The 20893-nt window shown below is 37.3% G+C and overlaps 1 protein-coding gene and 1 long non-coding RNA gene across 5 annotated transcripts in view; one reads left to right on the top strand and one right to left on the bottom strand.

Annotated features, from left to right (window-relative positions):
- The first annotated feature begins 758 nt into the window (after window positions 1–758).
- Window positions 759–4204, top strand: LOC139468668 (uncharacterized). The gene is made up of 3 exons (XR_011653698.1): window positions 759–865; window positions 1589–1678; window positions 2701–4204. It is a non-coding gene; the product is annotated as an uncharacterized lncRNA (long non-coding RNA).
- A 954-nt stretch (window positions 4205–5158) lies between these two features.
- Window positions 5159–20893, bottom strand: part of LOC139469750 (pro-neuregulin-1, membrane-bound isoform-like) — a 152057-nt gene continuing 136322 nt past the window's right edge. For all 4 annotated transcript variants that reach the window (XM_071252026.1, XM_071252025.1, XM_071252024.1 and 1 more), the window contains exons 6-8: window positions 16210–16312; window positions 15577–15709; window positions 5159–15300 (exon numbers count right to left, since the gene is read on the bottom strand). In XM_071252026.1, coding sequence (XP_071108127.1) covers window positions 14155–15300; window positions 15577–15709; window positions 16210–16312 — 1382 coding nt within the window. In that variant the 3' untranslated portion in view covers window positions 5159–14154. The remainder of the gene's footprint in view (window positions 15301–15576; window positions 15710–16209; window positions 16313–20893) is intronic.

The raw sequence follows: 20893 nt of genomic DNA, 5'->3' as shown, positions 1-20893 counted from the left end.
GTGGTGACACTTAGGATACCGAAAAGCAGAACTTACCGACGTGAATCGGAGTCGCCATTTTTGTTTACAAATTGACGCGTAAATGTCACGTCATTTCCATACGCGTTTTTATTGGCTTTATTGGCTGAAAATAGAGCATTGTCTATTTCGTACAACTCGCGTCCAACAAATTGCATACGTCAAAAGTTGGACCGACTTGCCCGTTCACGCGATGCAACGTGTTGCATGCAACAAATTGTATACAACTAGTTGTACCGTGTGAATGCCCCTTAACTATAGTGAAAAACTGGGGTGTTCTTTAACTTGTTTGTGTGGTATATGTACGCAGAGTTAAAAAACGACAGTGTCCCAATCAAACACTGATAAATCGTTTATATTGTCGAATTTGATCTCGCCAGAGTGGGTCGGAAATAGTATCTAGGTTAACTTGGAGCGACACTATGGCGAGAACAGATGAAGTGGGAATTTCCTTGTGTTGGAAATGAAAAGTGAAATTCACAACGAAATAAGCCTCACTTTCCTGGCCTCGAAGATCATGACACGTCATTTGGCGATTTGGGTAATTTTAGCCACCACGGATGGGGGGGGGGGGGGGGTTCCGTGCGTGCGTGTAAATACTTATTCCAACTGTGTTTTCATATATCTACTAATATTGCACTACAAGCAGTAAACACTTCAGTATTTAGCAATCCTGTCTAATCTCGTATACCGAATGCTCGGACTTCATAATCACATGACGATATGACGAATCAGTCCCATGACGGCGACCACGTGACTGGGAGATATAGTTACCCGAGAGAGGTACAAAAGCCAGCAAGTAAGAGACACTGTGATTGTTATTGTTTCACGGCCCTATTATTCAAAGGTAAGAGGGATTATGATAAAAGTCTTTCTTTCATGGACTGTTTAATTAATAACGTGGCATGACGTTTGTGGTCTGATTTGGAAATGAAATAAAAAATATTGAATATCGATTACCTTTCAATCCGATATAAACCAATTTTGATTATGATATAACATTGACATCTTTTTGGGCGACATTAAATTAAACATTACTTTGTCAGTTCATTGTCCTGAAATAGGTTATTATTTGTTGTAATTATGTGGTGAATATCAACAATTTAGTGTCGCTCTACTCTGCTATCTATTTCCTTGATTGGGGGCGTTACCTTGGTGCATATAACTCTTACCGGCTTGAGTTACATTATACTGATAGAGTTGCTTCCCTTACACTGTAATTTGCAAATGGCAAGTACTATCGTAATACATTTTATACTTCCAGTCAGAGACGCTGACTGAGATAAGGGTATTCATTTTAATTAAAATATGACAACATTTTGAGTTAATATATTGTGATCACGAAATAAATTATGAAACATAACTCTGGCGGTGGGATAGCCTAGTGGTTACAGCGTTCGCTCGTCATACTGAAGACCCGGGTTCGAATCCTACATGGGGTGAACGTATGAATCCAATTTCTAGTGGAATATTGTTAAAAGCGGCTTGAAACCATACTCACTCCGTACAATGTAATTCACAGTCCCAAAAGTTGTTCCTTATTTTGTTTTGACGTAAACATGTGTTGCAGCATGAGCTACCAGAATCTCCCCAACAACTACGGCTCCGGAGGAGCACCCCCAGCCGGCGCATACTACCAACAGCCTCAACCTAACACTGTGTGAGTACATCTGTCAGCTGACACCTCTCTCATTGTTGACATACAGAGACTGTTGTTGACTTAATACATATGCCCTGTGGACCCTACCATTGATAAAGAGTGAGTGAGTGAATGAGTTTGGTTTTACGCCGCTTTTAGCAATATTCCAGCAATATCACGGCGGGGGACACCAGAAATGGGCTTCACACATAGTACCCATGTCGGGAATCGAACCCGGGTCTTTGGCGTGACGAGCGAACGCTTTAATCACTAGGCTACCCGACCGCCCCCCATTGATAAAGAAGTACTGCTTCTTCAGAACAGAATCATAAAGTATTGTTATTAAGGAGAGTATTACACTCACATGCGTAAGATTCTCTCCCTCTCTGTCTGTCTGTCTCTCTTACTCTTTCTCTCAGTCTGTGTGTCTGTCTGTCTCTGTCTCTCTCTCTCTCCTGGGAACATGCACTCATTCTGCCGCACCAAGACGCGAAATTAGCGCAAATGCCAACTCAGTTTCCTGTTTATTATCATCAAAGTGAAAGTACGACCTGCAATTAAAGAAATATTGTTTGAAACGGACGTTTTGGTGTGGAGTTTATATTATCCGTTATTTGTATATATTACTTTGAACGTTGAAAGAACAAGACCTTATACAAGAAACAGGAACGTGGGTGATTGGAGAGTGGGTTACATGCACGCCTGATTATAATGTCCGGGTCAAGGTGACCCGGCCCCCCCTTGGTATGATGATTATCACGATGTGCTTCAATTGTGGTTTCTGTGAGTGCAAGTCGAGAAACTTGGGAGGTGCCATGTTTGAAAAAACACGAACACGGGTGCCTTTGCATGTATTTGTGACGCGTGACGATGGGACAGGATACGCTGACCTTTTTGCAAACAAAAGTGTCATCACTCATGATATATAGTCGGAATCGAACAATCGAGATTTCTTATGAATATGGAAAAGCCCCCCCCCCCCCCCCCCCCCCCCCTCTCTCTCTCTCCATGTTGTAAGGTAACTCTTACTGTTTGCATTTTAGGTACGTTGTCCGCGACGAACACCACCATCATCACCACGGCCACAACGACTACCACGACCACCACCGCGATGAAGAAGTCGCCGCTGACTGTTGTCTCTTGGCTTGCTGTTGGACAGTGCTGTGTTGTTGCCTTGCAGCCAATAACTGACCAATCGTAAACCTGGCTGGTAACGACCAACCAATCACAAACCATTTAATATGCACGTGCAACGGGTTCAATCTCTGTTGCCTTGTGGGTATTCTTGAGTATTTCATGCCCAGAATTTCTTTTGGGACCGCTTTTTTTTAAGTTTAGGTTTGAGAAAAAGTTATTTATGAAGAAAAGTATTTCGAAAGATCCAATCCCATTTTACAACGTTTTTCAACCAATCATATTGCAGCATCCACTCTCATGTTGTATAATTGTAAACTTTAATAGAAGTGTTCCTCCATGTTGTATATACTAATCTATTGATGTACATATTTAAATTTCCCTGTCGCTTGTGACTAGCTTGTTGTTGTCATATGGTGTGAGGAACACGTCCAATATATATTTTCATACGAGAATATTTTGACGACGCAACTCGGTTTGGTGTGTCCTGTGTAGATATAGAGGGTGTTCTAGTGAAATGTGTTGAACTGATATATTGTTTAATTAGGAGAGTAATTTACTGCTAGATAAATGTTTGTGCTGTTTTAGTGATCCATTCTTACCTGGGACCATGGGCGAGTGTGAGAGAGTATTGATCGGCGGTTATAAAAATACCACTTGCTTGACAACGGTATAAGGGTCAATACCAAAACATAGCTATTACAGTATAATAAAAAAACTTGTTATCCATAAACTTTTGTCTACTTTGTCATCCGTCGACTTCTAAAAAATGCCTCTCAATTAATTCCAGGAAGAAGTTTAATACTTTGGCAGCACATGCACAAAAGTGTAGGTATCTCATTTTCACCAGAAATATCTACTAACGTTCCATTTTAATATGTTTTTCGACCGCCGCCGTGGTCTAGTGGTAGAACGGAAGGTCCGTGGTTCGATCCCCGGCCGCGTCATAACAAAAGACGTTGAAATATGGTACTTGTTGTTAATGAGTAATGTCGATTTTCCCCTTATGAATCAACCCCAAAAGAGAAAGAGCAAAGTTTCATTGTTCTTTTCATACTCTGATAGAGGCATATTTTGTCTTCACTCGATTCTATTGTGATTATCGTAACTACTACAGTATTTTATTCAAAGCTAAAACATACAAATGAATGACGATAATTGTAACGTCACTTCTGCCCGAGCACGACTCCCCTACCAGGGGATAACACCCATCCGGGTTAGAATTAACCTTCAGCAACCCATACTTGTCGTGAGAGGCGACTAACGGGACCGGGTGGTCAGGCTCGCTGTCTTGGTTGATGCATGTCATGGTATTCCAATTGCGTAGATCCAAAGCCTTCAACATGTAATAGACAAGACCTGTGAAGGTCAGGTTAGAATAGGTCTCCAGCAACCCATGATTGCCGTAAAAGGTAACTAACGATATCGGCTAGTCAGGCTTGCTGACTTGTTTGATGCATGTCATTGTATCCCAATTGCATAAATTGATGCCCATGATGTCAATCACTGGATTGTCTGGTCCAGACTCGATTACTTTTAGACTGCGGTCATTTAACTGGAATATTGCTGAATGCGGCTTAAGACAACAAGCAAATAAACCATCATTGCATCAGCGTTCTGACCATATTCACTACTTATTCACGTTGTAAACGTCTTTGGTGTCAGCTTAAGTGATCAGCAGGGCATGGATTTGATACCAGACGGTTGGATCAGTTACCCAGTGACATGCAGGTGGTCGACATAGTTCCACCACACATCGGGAAGATCAGGTTTCTCCTGATAGCATGAAGACGTCAACACTTCATGACTGCCACCACACTCAGTAATGACCTTCGGAACGGAGAGTGGGTAATCGTCTCCATGAGGCTGAACTTTGGTTAAATTAGTATATATCCCAGTGTGTTGGAGTCTTCACTGACACATATGATACTGCTGTACCACTTTGGTGAAACCCATCAGCCTATGGTGTCGAATATGGGATTTACAGCCAGTGGATCTTGGCACATCTATTGGTTAATATCTAAGACATGGAGTCAATCTTAGTGCCTCTGGGTGGAGGGGTACTCAAAAGTTGACTAGTATATATGACATAACTTAACAAAAAAATTGAGTGAGTTTGGGTTTACGTCTCTTTTAGCAATATTCCAGCAATATCACGACGGGGGACACCAGAAATGGGCTTCACACATTGTACACATGTCGGGATTTGAACCCGGGTCTTCAGCATGACGAGCGAACACTTTAACCACTAGGCTACCCGAACACACACACACACACACACACACACCACCCCCACCCCCATCCCCCAAAAAATTATAAAAAACAAGCAAATGTTTTAAATTTTTAATAATTTACAAAAATACGCTAACATGACAATACAGGGTCCTTGTTGCGAGACACAAGACTTTCACTCTTTGATAGGGTATCCTTGAACCATGCATGAACCATACAGACAATCAAACTCAACAAAAAGTCTGTTTCACACAGAGGAAAACAAGCAATAAAGAATTCACCTGTTAACAGTTTTCCTTCTCTGAGTCAAGATACTATCAACTTATTTATTCATTCATAAGATCTAACCATTTTCTGTGCATAGAAACAAGATATCCCTGTGATATCAACGAACATAGGTCATATTTTGTAACTTAAATATGAAATAAACTTTATCTAGGATTCACAAAAATAACATAAAGTTCTAATCATCTTCAAATCTCTTAAAATATTAAAATGAAACTCTATTATATAGACATAACAAACATGATTTCACATAAGGTGAATTCATCTGAACACCCTCTCGCTTCTACTGCATCTGAACAAGTTGTCAAACCTCCAGCATGACCTCTGTCATGTAATAAGTTGTATTCAAGATAGTATCTGATTAGTGAGATATTTCACTTCATAAAACAGTCAATAGACAATTCTAAAGCTTTCAATATTTTCTAGGATTATCAAAAGCGTCAAACAGACAGAATGAAGGACGATTAAAAGATACTTCTCAAAGCCTATTTAGGTAATTTGTGACAAAGTTAAATGAAATTGACTTGTGAAAGAAAGCAAGCATTTGTAACAATATAGATTATCTAGCATGAACACTAATTAATAAACATTAATCTATCATATAAAATTCATATGCAACAACAACATTTAATTTTGAGTAGTAAATGCATTTTGACATATGTCAACTAACACCTAATATAAAAGAACATATATCATCTGGGTCAATATGTTTTATAACAGTGCATCAGAACAATAGCTTTCTAATAAAACACTATGCTTTAAAACTTAACAGATAAACTATATGGACTGAGGCACTTTTTAAACAAAGGCACTGCCCTCTTAAGTGCATCAGGGGAGGTAAGTCGCCAAAGATTCTACCTTTTCCTTACAACATTAAAATACGGAAACCTTGCATGTGTGCCAGAATGCAAGAAAAGCTTGATCATATGATAGATATATTTAGTTTAAGATTCTGTGCCAAATTGTAGAAAAGATTAACCTTTTACAAATCTATTTCAGCAAATATGTTACACTTATCATGTTTTCAAACTAATTTACAGATATCAAAAAGGTTCGTATTATTTTTCCATATAGAATGCACAGAATTCAAGTTTGTAATGTTGCCAAGGTTACAATTTCTCATTTTCAAGAAAAATGTGAATCACACAAGGTATGAAGATGGGTGCTTGCTTTGTAATCCAATAGGAGAAACTGTCAAGACAAGGTCCCATTTGTCTGGATGTGAGATAAAACTTTTTTGTTTTGATGCTAGTTTAGGCAACAATCCTAAATAATAAATGACTTGGATATAAAGGGGTTTGTTCGTAACAGTCAACATACATGATAGAAACTTGTATGTATTCATAACAAGCATAAAAAGACTTCAAGAAAAGACTTCAAGTATCATAGAGCAAGCAAGCATTCCATGAATCATATTCACGAGTAGTTTGTTCAGGATTAACACCTTTGTCCGTTCAAAGCAGTACAATTGAAAGTTTACAATTCAAATCGTGTAAAATTAACAATTTGAGGTTTGCAAGACTACAAATGTGAAGTATTTCAAACAATCCCATTAGCTCATTTCAATAAAAATGCCCCGATGAAATATTATGCTGGATCCAAAACTATACCTTGATATTATGTCTATTTTACCATCATGACTGTACAAAGCCATGTCTGAGATTCAAAGCAACGCGATATTTCTACATCCATATAATTTGATGAAGAATATTTATCCACCTAATCTGAAGGTCGCACGCCAACTCATAGCTGAACATGTTCGTAGCTCACCTGCAATGAACCTATTTTAAAAAAAAGTATTTTTCCTATGTATGTCCTGAAAAGACGATACTTCTTTTGTCATCTAAGTCCCATAATTTCACTTGCAGCTCTGACATTTCTACTTCATCTGGAATTAGTTGTCAAGAAAACACATCTAAATCTCTACTACAAACAAGTATGTTTTTTTTACCAAAGGTGCAGTGTTAATGCATTGCAACATGATCTTTGTTGTGGACTGGGAATATGCCTATGCAGGCGGGAATATGCTTGCAACACTAGTTTTAAACAATGTAGGACTATCCTGCTAATGTACAATATTTTGAAAGTCAATAAGAATAACAATTCTACATCATTCAACAAATAAGTCCAATAGATACTGCAATTTGCAAGTTTACTTGGAACTAAAAATAACATCTTATCATTTTAAAATAGACTCCACATAAATAACTATTAAAAACGTTTCAAATTTTTCATTGGTTTTACATTAACACAAGCTGAATGTAAATATAACATACATATTTCCTCCAATAAGTACAAGTGCTGGTCATGGCACAGTATTACTGAAACAGCTTGTGTCTTCCTATTAATCCATTTTCACGACATTTCATCATTAATTAAACCAACAACTCATAATTAGTCCTGATTTCTCAATGCATCTGTCCACAATCACCACTATTGTGAAGAGACTTTAAATTTACCGTATTCCACGTATTAAGCGCCCCGCTCTAATAAGTGCACACAGCGAGATTTGCTGATATATTGGCTAGTGAACAATCCCAATTAGCACCCCTTCCAACCCCTATTCGCATATAATACACACAGCTTCCTTCCCCTATTCGCGTATAATATGCACTCGTGTGTTATATGCACCCTTTATTATTGGCTATCAAATCCTGGAAACATATATATGTCGTACATAAACATTTCAGGCTGTAAGCATAAACCACAAAATTTATCTTTCAACTCTTTGGTGCTTTTGTCGCCAAAATAATATTCTAATAAGAGCCCCCTATTTCTAATTTTGAGAGCGCCCTGGGCGCTTATTACGTCGAATACTGTATTCTTGACATTAACTCTATGTACATACAAATGTAACAACTTCTGTAACATACCTATGTAAAAAAAACAGATAAAAATGTTTTTTTAAGTAAATAAATGTGTGCATAATCATCTCAAAATATTAATCAGTTCCAAATAAACATCACATCTGAGGAGTGGTTTAAAAGCATCAACACCCAGGTGCTTATCAGAGGAATTACGATACTTACTCTGGAGCCAGGCGTTCCTTCTAACCCTCACTAACCCTAACTTTAGGCCATGATAATATAATTATTGAAATCCCATCATCTTTCACCTGTCAAACAGATGAAGAAGATTGCTACTCATATTCCCTCTGTCTTTAGTGATGAAATACACCATATAAACTGCCGGGCAAAAGAAAGAACACAACCATGTTTGATGATGGCGAAAATGACAAACAAGAAATGGTTATTCAATGGTGATGTATTCGATACTGGTATCATAGTATGGGCTTAAGTTTGCAATGTCTCAGCAACCATTTTAAGCCTGGTAACATTTTGATGACGTTTGTAATATTTTGGTCAAATTCAATTTTCAAGTGTACTTTCTTTCGCCCAGCAGTTTACAGTCACATCTATCAACATTTATTGTACACAGATCCCTTGAACAGTTCGTTTAAAACAAATAAAAATGCCTCTGACCTCACATTTTCAATAATATTAGATGAAATCTAATTAATTTCTTATGGCCAATGTACACATTGTAACATTCAAATATAAAAAATGTTGTCAGGTGAGCAGGCGTCAAATATGTAGAATATGCTAATAAGATTGCATGGGGATATACATTATAAATGTCAATCAAATATCCTAAAAAATAATTAGTGCTCTTCTAAAATACCATAGCATTTTACTCCAAGCATAAATTTCTAAATATCCCAATAAATGTTTTATTGTAAAATTGTAAATTTTAAAATTCAGTCTTTTGACATGTTTCACAGATCTCCACTCAAAGGTGCTAACAAACAAACACCAATTGTGGTGAATAGACGAAAACTGACTCAAATCTTAAATGGAACTTTTAAAATTCTACACTACTTCCATCAATATCAGATTGACACATCAGTGCTTGCATAAATTTATAAAATCACCAGTCAAATGCTGTAACACCACTGTCGCTTCCTGGGAATAGATTCGTCATGAAAAATACTTACAGTTTTTTTACCAAGGAAAAATCCATTCACGCCATCCTCAATCAAACGTTTGAACACTGACATCTAGCACAATAACAACAAAGAGACAAAAATATACACTTTTATAAATAATATGATAACTTACAATTTGTTTTCTTGAAAACAACAACAAAAACCTTCGTCATAAGTGCATTTCGTCAAAACTGGTGTTGACACTGATTTTCAGTGATCCATTCATATTTTGTTTATCACTATTTTATCTTTTATGCCCAATGGAATTGGTTTTGACAGATAATCAAGACAAATTATTCCCTGGCAATTCAATAGTACATAATATTTATTCTCATATTTTCAAGGGCAATCTATTGACCATTTCATTCTGATTGATTATTTGCAGTATTTAACCAAATTGGTGATATGTTCTTTAAGTCAAGCTAAGCGAGTCTCACTGATAACCTTATGTTTAATTAAAGTAGTACTATTTCAATGAAATGCATCCATCAAATGTATTCTATCAAAGTGATGTTTAATGTTGACAATTACAAATAACAAAAATGTCCTTGGAAACAAATTCTTAACAAAATGTCTTTTTAAATTATATTAAATTAAATTTGAGGCAGCAGTGTCCTGATGAATAGAAAATAAGTTAGTAGGTCCACGATCTGATCAAAGATACCTTTTCCTTAAAGGAGCATTGAGTCAGAGCTCCAGATAAGTAAATATACAAAATAAGCCATCATTACCCAATTCATTTTGAGTTGCTTGCCTAGAAATATGCATGACATGCATTGTCGGTAATTACCCGATGTATATGTTTTCAACTTGCATACCTATATTTCTTTACAGATCTGATCGAAATGTAGGCATCATATATACATGAACTCTAGTCTACTGCTGTGAATATGCATTAACAAGGTGCTTCATCTTGCTTATTTCTAAAAAAACCATGGTTACCGCTGTAGTCGAGTTTATGTTTCTCACTTGGGACAGCACACCACCAGATACAAATTAGAAGTCACCTCATACACCATCTTCAGCAGAATAAGTAAAAATGTCTACTCATTGGTGTAAAAATTCCCTGTAGACTGGACCAAAGCGCGTAAAAATAAATTGAATATCCATAGAAAACTATCAAATACCCAAATGAATGATATATCTTGTTCGTAAATACTCAATGGCCATAAGCATTATCTGGAGCCCTGGTGAATGGCATAACACTTGCTTTGTGACTACAGGACATTTCTTCAAACTTAAACACTTGTGTCATCACTGATTTTCATTGATCCATTCTTATAAATTTTCATCATTATTTTGCCTTTTAAGTCTAGTGGAGTCTGTTTCTAAAGGTAATCAAGACTTATTATCATTTCTCTGGCATTGACTCTCTAAGAATGGTATGAATTGTTGAACCATGGCCCAAAATCAGGAACGAATACAATCATAATCCTTTCACTAGAATATCACTGACCAACTTTGCATGTGCCATATGCATTGACTATAAACCTGTTTGGTGGATCACAGATTCTTCAGAGTGGGACATTGACATCAGCCTCAATTTAGGGAACTTTGATTTGCGAGCTGTAAGTGTGTGAAATGTGTGTGAAGACCAACAGCGATAGTTTGAGTATGAAGCTGGGGGAGGTGAAATTGGGTTTAATGTCACGTTCAAGATCATTGCACTTCTATAGCAACATGAATGCAAACTTGTCGGTTTGTTAGTGCTAGATCAGTGAGGTACCATGCCGCAGTTTAACATGGATATCCTACTCAGACACAATATACGGACTCAGAGCAACAAGAACAATCTTTTCAAGTCGAACCACCAACTTTCTGCTCTTGGGGCCGGCGTTCCATCAACCGGACCACTGATGTGGTCTTGTGTATCAAGACATTGGACAGATTTCTAAATTTATTTTTCATGGAATCAGCTTAGAATGAACGATTTCGAGAAATAAGATTTTCAAAGTATGCATCACAATTATTTCCTCATTAATAATGAAACAAAGGGTCAACAAATCTGTGATCCAACAATAAAAAGTAAAATGGCCCTATACTCATTTAGTTACAGGAGGCTGAAACCATGAAGACATCTGGTTGTCAAGCACTGACTGATCTCAACCTCTGTGGAGGGAGTTTTTAAAGAATATTAATGTAAATAATTGGTACCACCTGGAGTTCAGAATCCATTTTATTATTTTTTAAAATAAAAAACAATGTATTTCTCAAGATTACTTTCACTCTTACTTTTTTAGCAAATTGTGTGAATGGCGGAAGCAACAGCCAAAACAGGACATGTTTACCTTTTTTACAAACAACTGGCGTCATTACTGATTTTCAATCATCCCTTCATATGTTTCAATGCTATTTTGCCTTCTACTCCAAAGGAATACCTTTCGGCAGATATATACTTGATAATGCCTTAAAATCAAAATGTGTCTTGAGTAATAAATTTCTTAAATGTATTACTACCTATGAAGTTATTTGATATCGTTGGAGTGCATTTGTTGTATGTATATTCACAGGTAACTTGTTTTTTCTTAAGTATAAAAACGCACACTAATATTGTGTTAAGTTCTCATTGTGTTAATATGTATCATGTTTTTTCTTTGTGAAATTGCAACATTCCTATTTCAATATATACACACCTGTAAATATAAAGAACAATCGAAACCGTTTACATCATTCACAGAACATAAGATGAAATATACAACGAAATGACATCATCAATTTCAAATGATAATTTACAATGGGAAAAAAATAATAAACATATTAAGTGCATTCAAGTATGTTGAATGAATCACAGCTGAGAATCATAACATTATATGGCATAACTTTATACAACATATGTCTATAAAAGGATTTAACTTAAATTGATTTCACACAACACAAGAAATTAAATAACACTGTATGACCATTATATACACAGAGATGAAAGTGGATGCCGAAATACATTACTACAATGTACAAACAACGATACCTACAGCATGGGGATGTCCACAACAACAAATCACGTCATTGTTCATTCTTCTTTCATTGGTCATTAACACGTCATTATTACCCTTGTCATTAACAATGGATTAGAACAAGATACTGTTCACACAGGCATGGTTGATACAATCTTTTAACTTTATCGCCATCCAAATATTCTAATATACTTAACAAATATTTACCATGAATAATTGTGCGGATATTTTTTTGTAGTGAAGACTGAGGACACAATTTCATAAACATATCTCCAAAATTATTCATGATCCTAAACTACTTTTGTTAAGTATACATAGAATTTTCTGCAGAGGTGCAACAATTAATTTCAGAATTAAACTGAATTTTGCATATCTAATGATATTATGAAATGACTATAAATAAAAGCATAAAGATTTATGTCTCCATTATTCTTTATCATTTAACAACACAATATAATAAATACATAAAGTATAAGTATTAATATTACATTAAATAAATTTAAATGAAATTTTAATCAATCTTAATATATGAATTACAAACCTTAACTGGTATGTTCTCTATCGAATTTGAATGTCATTGGCTTTTGTAACTTATTCAGAAATGGTAATAATAATTATTTTGAAAAGTTGCAATTTACAAAACATAGCACTTAAGTGTACATGTCTGTAACCACTGATTCTACCATCAGGTATAGATGATTCAAGATTTCTCCAATAGTAGCCTTAAAAAACAATGGTGCCTCATAACCATTTGTTCAACTCTTATATTAAATGGCAGTGGGAATATCATTAAATGCTTAAGAACAGGGTGCCATGAAGGGTCTTTCTATAAGATAATTAAATGGTCATAGAATATAGATAAAAGCATTTGCCTTTCACTCTCTTGGTCCTCGGTTTTGCCATGGAACAGTATCTTTCAATGCCATTATCTCTGTCGTCAAAGCGCTAGCTCCAAGCCAATACACAGAGAGATAGTCAAGACTTGGGCCACATATATTCGTAAATTCACTGTTGCATTGTTAGAACACAAAATGGTGCACAATGGTTCTTAGTCTCATGGTATTCAAATAGTTCAGTGACCATGTATATCAAGGGAGGTGGGAACACTGCGTAACACTGAATATATATGATCCATGAACATATATATATATATACTGTCTCAAAACATGCAGAAGATTGGGAGAGTCATATAAGGAAAGGTCCTAGGTCCTTGGGTGTAAGAACAGGATACGCTTCATACGCTGAGGATTTGGACATTGAAGACCTATCTGCAATTGTTCATGTCATCATAAACCCAGAGAATATGGACAAAGGTATCACAGCCCATCCTTTGTGGCCCAGGTATGTCATTACAGACCCAGAGAATGTGGACGATGGTATCACAGCCCATCCTTTGTGGCCCAGGTATGTCATTACAGAGCCAGAGAATATGGACAATGGTATCATGGCCCATCCTTTGTGGAACAGGTATGTCATTACAGAGCCAGAGAATATGGATGATGGTATCACAACCCATCCTTTGTGGCCCAGGTACGTCATTACAGAGCCAGAGAACGGGGACAATGGTATCACGGCCCATCCTTTGTGGCCCAGGTATGTCATTACAGAGCCAGAGAATGGGGACAATGGTATCACGGCCCATCCTTTGTGGCCCAGGTATGTCATTATAGATCCAGAGGATTGGGGTGTGCTATACTAATATTCCACCCAATGTGGTCCAGCCACATCATCGCAGGTGCTGATGATGAGGAAAATGATATCAGTGCCAATCCTTTATGAATGATCCAGATAATGTGGTTGTATGATGCTTGGATCATCCTTTGTGGTCCATTCACATTATCATAGATGTGGAAAAGAACTCCAGGATCTGTTCTGGGAATATGGAGGAGGATTCTGGTGATACAAGACAATCATATAGGGATGGGATCCTGGTCTTCTCTGATGTCCTTCAGCAGTTTTTGATATACAGCACTGTTTTTGGTGGGGCTGAGAGGCAGTTCATTGGGTGGGTGAGGATGAATGTACTGGTCCTCCAGGTTCTGAGAGTCTGTGTTGGGAGGAGAATATGCATAATGACCGGGAGACACCGGCATCCCGTGTTCATCCCACGACAGGCCAGTCTCCGTCCCATTGGGGAGGATGGGGAACTCAAAGTTTTCCATGGAGGAGCTAGGGTGGGTATCTGGACTGCCAGTAACACTGCTGCTTAAACTGTCAGGATTGTCTTTGTACAATGGCTCAGTACTGTTCCTAGAATCCTGAGGACCACTGTCAAGAACAACACTTTCCACTGTCGGTTGTGAATCTGATTTATCAAGGTCCAGAGAGTCGAAACTCTTGTCCCGAGACGGTGCCTGATCCTCCTCATCCTCACTGATATGCAACCGCGTCAGAGGGCTTTCCTCTGTTGGTTCTTCTTCACTTTCCGACTCAAAGTCCAAAGATTTACTTGGGGGATACATATAACGCTTTGGATGGTTTTGATCATCTATTGGCTTTTCCACATCATCGGCAGGTTCATCAGTTGGTCTGTGTCTATCCTCATTGTCAGTGGAAGGTTCTAGTGCAGGAGACTCCAGGTCAACCACTACAGGATCCTCAGCATTCAGGGGCTCTATATTGTCAAGTTCTCCTTCAGGAATGTCCATGTCGTGCATAGTTGGTGGCGGTCGTCTGTAGGCATGCCTGGTTCCGCCCTTGATGTTCCCATCGGAATAACAGTTCCGGGGAAGCTTCTGCATCTGGATACAGTCAGGCTCGTTCATTCCAGGCTGATCGAACTCTTCTTCATTATCACGACCTTCATCCAACGATACAGCTTTCAACCGTGTCCTTGACCCTCGTGATGACGCCCTTGACCTTCGATCTGGCCCTTCATTACCGTGGTTAGAAGCAGGGTTGGGTGCAGCCCCAAGGGGTTGGGCCTGACGTCTCATCTCTACTGGAGGGTCATCATGTGTGTTGGGAACCCCATAGGGGTTGATGACAGGGTAGATATTGGGGTCACTGTATGGGGGCGAGTTGTCATTATTCAAGTAGTAATCTGTCTGTGTATGCTGAAAATAAGGCAAAGTATATTCAATATATTATACTTTATCATGAACAATTATCAAAAATAATGATACCTATTCTACATTTGATAACAAAATTACATTACATTCCACACTAAAGAACATGATATTAAAATAAATGGATGGTAATTTTAAAATTCACTACATGCCAAGTCCCTGATTTGAAAAACCCTACTCAAGTTACAAAACGTAAGCCAAATGATGACTTAAAGTAGAATTCCATCCTTTAATTATCCATATATTTTAAATTTGCAAACTTACATTCTCTTTTACCCTATGTACAAGTGGATTTGGAGCATCTACATCATCTAGGAGAGGACGATATTGATTTTCTACTGGAATGTTTCTTTTTTTTTTTTGATCCCTCCTTTTTTCCCACTTTTTGCGTTGCCGCCTGAAAGAAAAAATTAAAATTAAAATTTCATAAATATAAATTGAGGATTTTAACATGTTTAAAACAATGATTCAAATGTAGGAACAATTATAGTTAAATTATGGGAACAATTACAGTTAACTTGTTCATCAGGAAGCAGCTGTGCTGAGAGTATGTCATGAAAAGAAAAATAATTGAAAATTTTGAAGTTCTATATAACTGAAAATGTGATAAAGTGGGGATTTAGTGTCGAAAAAATTGTTTATGGTATCTCGATGCCAAAACACTGTCTGAAGACCAATTATCAGCTGTGTGGTTGTGATAATGTCAATTACGTTTTACACATGTGGATAAATCATAAGGGTAGGTAACTCTCAGAAGGGGAGAAAACTTACATTCATACCAAATATAGATGTCACATCACTGACTGTAGCTCACAACACAGCCATTGGCTTCTACACATTATTACACTTGATATTAAAACAAAAGGTAGATAACTCTCACAAGGGGAAGTAACTCACCTGGCCATGAAGTATGACACGATGCATATTGCAATGAAGACCAAGGTTGCAATGGCGATGCTAATGAAGATGATAGTACGATCATGCAAAAGTTTTGCTTGTCCTAAAAATAAGAAACAAAATATTAGTACCAAACTTGATAATACATGAATAATATTTGCACTTATCAAATACCATTTGCAGACTTACAACACATATCTCTAGAGATTTGAAAGCAAATGAGTTCCTCAGCCCCCTACAAAGTCTAAAATGAACTCGCTGATCCAGCAACTGCCTTTTCCTTAAGGGAGCAACCATTTGAATTGGGGGTGGGGGGGGGGGGGGGGGGGGGGTGGGGGGGAGAAAGGAGAGATTTTAAAAAAAAAATAATAACCAAGACCTTGTTCTACTTAAAGTATATTACTTATGTACTGCATCACAGATAGTGAGTACTGCTATCTCAAGAAGTCAAATTATAATTTCATAAATAATTCACTAATAATTGAGCACCTGATTACCTTTGCAAAAAATATATTTTGAGCTCCTAAACACTAAAAACAAATGCTGACCTCAAACCAGAATCTGCCATTTGGTTTATCATTATCTCAAAAGGTCACAAATACCCTTTTGCTGAAAGTCCCATGATTATACAGAATCCAAGACATCTCAAGCAGTATGCCAATCTTACAATGAATAATTTCATTTTAATGAAACTGTAATGTATTTTCAAGTTTGTATAAAGCAGCAATAAACTGTTGAGTCTAGGTCTGTTTTAAATGAATAGAATGGACCTGATTGCACCAGTTCTGTTCAGTGGTTGAGTGAAGTCTATAGCCATGCCTACTCGAGGTCAGTGGACAACACACAGGTTTACCACCTCGCGGAAAATCTTCAATATCCAATCAGAGAGCAATTTCTAGGAGTGAGTGAGATGGGTTTATGCTGCTTTTAACAGTATTCCAGTTATATCATAGCGTGTCAGCTAAATGTGGGAGGAAAGCCCCAAGTGATGCAGGTATCAGACGTTTACCACTTCAGTGAAACCCACGAGCACGGGTATGGTGCTGACAAACCTAGAAACGTAATCGGGGCGAACCGGGATTCGAACCCACAATCATAGGTTTATGGTATGTCCAAGGGATGCAACTCTGCACAGTGAATCACGGTGCCTTAGACGACTGGGCCACCCGTCCCCTTAATTTCAAGGAGATATCCAAACACATCTGCAACATTTGAACCTGGGCTAGGTCTAGGTTTTTCAAGTGATGGAAGACATATCCACAGAAATGACTGACTGACTGTTGTTTCATGCAAGCTCAATCTTAAATATTTCTGCAGCTTCTTATTTTTCATAACCAAGTATAATTTCCATGTTTTAGATCCCCCTTAAATTGACAATTATTGCTAATTACATCTCATCAGTATGTTCCAGGGTGCCGTTGTACAAAGCGATCTTAGCGCTAAGGTGATCGTAACTCCCATACCTTAACATAGACTTACGACAGTCGTAGCGCTAAGGTTGTTTAGTTCAATTGCACCCAGGGTCCGTTCCACAAAGCGATCGTAACTACAATCAATCTTAGAGACTTACGTTGATTATAAAATCGTCTTAGCCAGGGGTCCGGAAAATTTAAAATCCCAATCGGACATTTTCATTTATGCCACGCCCCCTTCAAACAGCGTGTTTTAGTACGACTTTTTACACACAAATTACAAGTTGTTACGTATTCATAATATGATGAATTATGAATTGTTTCAATTTAAATTGTTTAATTCACCGGAAAATGAATAACAAATAATATCATTTTAGATATACATGGAAAACATACGTTTGTTTCTGTTATAATAACAATCTGTCAACGTTGTGAACGGTCTAATTAATATTCATGAGTCTGCTCAAGTGTACGCGTCGTAACATTTGGATCGAGATTATTATCCCATATTTGGTTATCAGGTGACCTCATGGGAAAAGTTTTTTTATAAAACTAAAGATTATTTAAAAACAAGACAGATAATATAATCCAAAAGCCTAAACTATCGTTGATAGCAATAGTTATTTGAATACTTTTTCATCTGTACGTAATTATTGACCATAAAAAATTTGATATCGATCGTCACAGAAAGCAAAATGGCGGTCAATCAAGATTCAATATACAACTAGCTACTGAAAACAATAAAATCTGCAAATCCTCATTGTATGTCAACCAAGTGAAAGTCGTTAGCCACGACTTACAAAATGATCATTCAGACTTTGAGGGTTTGGCAGATCCGCTCGACTGATCTGCATCGGTCGACTGGCTGTCGTCACGCTTTCGCTTCTTGTCTGAGGTTACGTATCGTAGCATTGTGAGGATAATGAGGTACATCGATGATGCAAGGTATTTATGTACAGTTGTAAACACATTTTACTCAAATTAACAAGATGTTCTCAGTAATAAATCCTCGATTAATCAGTGTCAACTCAGTTTATTGCCTATTACAGTGATTGACTGATTGGACTATCATTCTACATGTTCTAGGTATGATGTATTTACAGCAATCAAAACAAACAAAGCTTGTCAGTGTAGATAATCTTCATTGTGTTACAACTGCAGACAGAAATTGCTCAGTCCTAACTGTTGATCATGTCCGGTCAAAATTTAAGAATGTCCGGACAATACTTTTTAAAATATCCGGACAGAAAAAATTTAAATGTCCGGTAAGCAATATTTTAAACCGGACATTTGAGATTCCCAATCGGACATGTCCGGCGCATATGACGGTTTCCGGACCCCTGGTCTTAGCTTAAGTTTACGCCCGTTCCACAAAGTGATCTTAGGGCGATTGTAACTTTACAAGTTCTTAAGTAGACGATCTTAACAAAGATCGGAATCTTCAGCCATGAAGATACGAAAGTTTCCCTAAGAGTGGCCTCCCTTGGTCATGTTTAGCAGACGACGCATTGTCGAAATATGGCCACCTTTGTTGTTATGGTACACTATTGAAGATTGATTTTAGCGATCCTAAGTTGGTCCGGAGCAACTTAGCATTTTGATCTTAACTTACAACTCTCTTAGTTAAGATTGCTTTGTGGAATGGGCGGCCGATCGTAACCAAGATTTAAGATCGCGTACTTAGTGAGTTACAATCAACTTAGCCCAAAGATCGCTTTGTCGAACGGGGCCCTGGTCTTTTCAAAACACTGAAAAACATTTTATGGCTTACTAGCTTACATGCAGTATAATGTCTGTCTACCATTAAAACCATAATTTAACTATTTTAAAATGCCATGTATTGTTTTTGAGTACTAAAAAAGTCAGTATCTCTAACCCAGTGAACCTAACCTGAGTGAAAAGTACAATAGCAGACTGAACACCAAGGCTATTAACATCAGAAAATAAAATAATGTCTACGTACACAGAAAGCTGATACCTCAATAAGCTGTGAATTTGACACAATCGTTATGTCACTGCCCACTCTTATACATTGAATGCTACTCTAGTCACAAAGTCTGTACAAATCTCTCCGAAATTCAATAACCTCTTATTTCGTACTGTCTTCAAAAACCTCTTAACACATGTCTGCATCAACTGCTCAGTGTCTTGGAGCCTAGACTGTCTCTGGTGTAAGATGCAATTACCCAGTATGTCAGTACTCAACTCCTGTGACCATACATGGTAAATACACATCACAGACAACTTAATTTTCCTTCTGCCACAATTCACAATGTATTGTATCTTGGCCCAACACTGCATATCAAATGAATGTCTACAATGTTCAAATTTAGACGATAACCATCAGTGTTCGAGTGGCTTATTGTGTGAGGAAAAGTGGAACAATAAATGAAGTACGACCGTTGGTCTTCAAGAGGCCCTACTTCAATTTGAGGAAACACTTCAGTAGGTCATTCAAGGTCAAACACCAGTACTTAAGAAAACTTGCTTCTATATTAAGTATAACAGTGTTACATAACATTAAATATAATTGGGTAACAATACATTACTTTATATACAAATAAATGGCCGAGTTTGATTTTTTAAAATAACCTTTGTTCTAGAATCCTGTATACTGAAACATTTTGAAAACACATACCAGTAGTGGATTTTGGCTCTTGATAAATAACAAGTGGAAGCTTACGTCCAGGTATGACAACATGAATATAACTTGATCAATATTTTTAAAAAAATCATCCACACCGTTGGGGAACAATTACCTGCCATCAACAGTCATTGACCACCTGATCCATTAATAAATGCGACAAAACCCTTTTGATATTCAGATCCATTAAGTCACGTCTTATGCCTAACATAGATTCTGGGACAGTTGGAACCAACTCGTTTTTTTTTTAAAGTTAGGGTAATCATCAACTGCTTGATTATATTTGAGTTTACAGACAAAGTTAGTCTTGAGTAACTTGAATCAAACTGGAAATTGATTCAAGCCTTGGCCTTTTTACCCAAGCCATATGGCCATTTACACCAGAGGGTATCTGTTTTTTAGGATAATCTGCCACTGACATTTTATATACATTTAAAGTTGACTAATGATCATTTAATGCTAATTAGGTCTTAACACATCGATATTTGATAATGAATTTAAATACCATTTGGTAAGTGAGTGAGTGAGTTGGGTTTAATGCTGCTTTTAACAGTATTCCAGTTATATCGCGGCGTGTCACCTTAATGTGGGAGGAAAGCCCGAAGTGATGCAGGTCTCAGAGGTTTAC

The sequence above is a fragment of the Haliotis cracherodii genome, unplaced genomic scaffold (assembly GCF_022045235.1).
Source record: "Haliotis cracherodii isolate W230 unplaced genomic scaffold, xgHalCrac1.p SCAF_2, whole genome shotgun sequence".
NCBI lineage: Eukaryota > Metazoa > Mollusca > Gastropoda > Lepetellida > Haliotidae > Haliotis > Haliotis cracherodii.
This window is presented reverse-complemented; position numbering and strand designations above follow the sequence as displayed.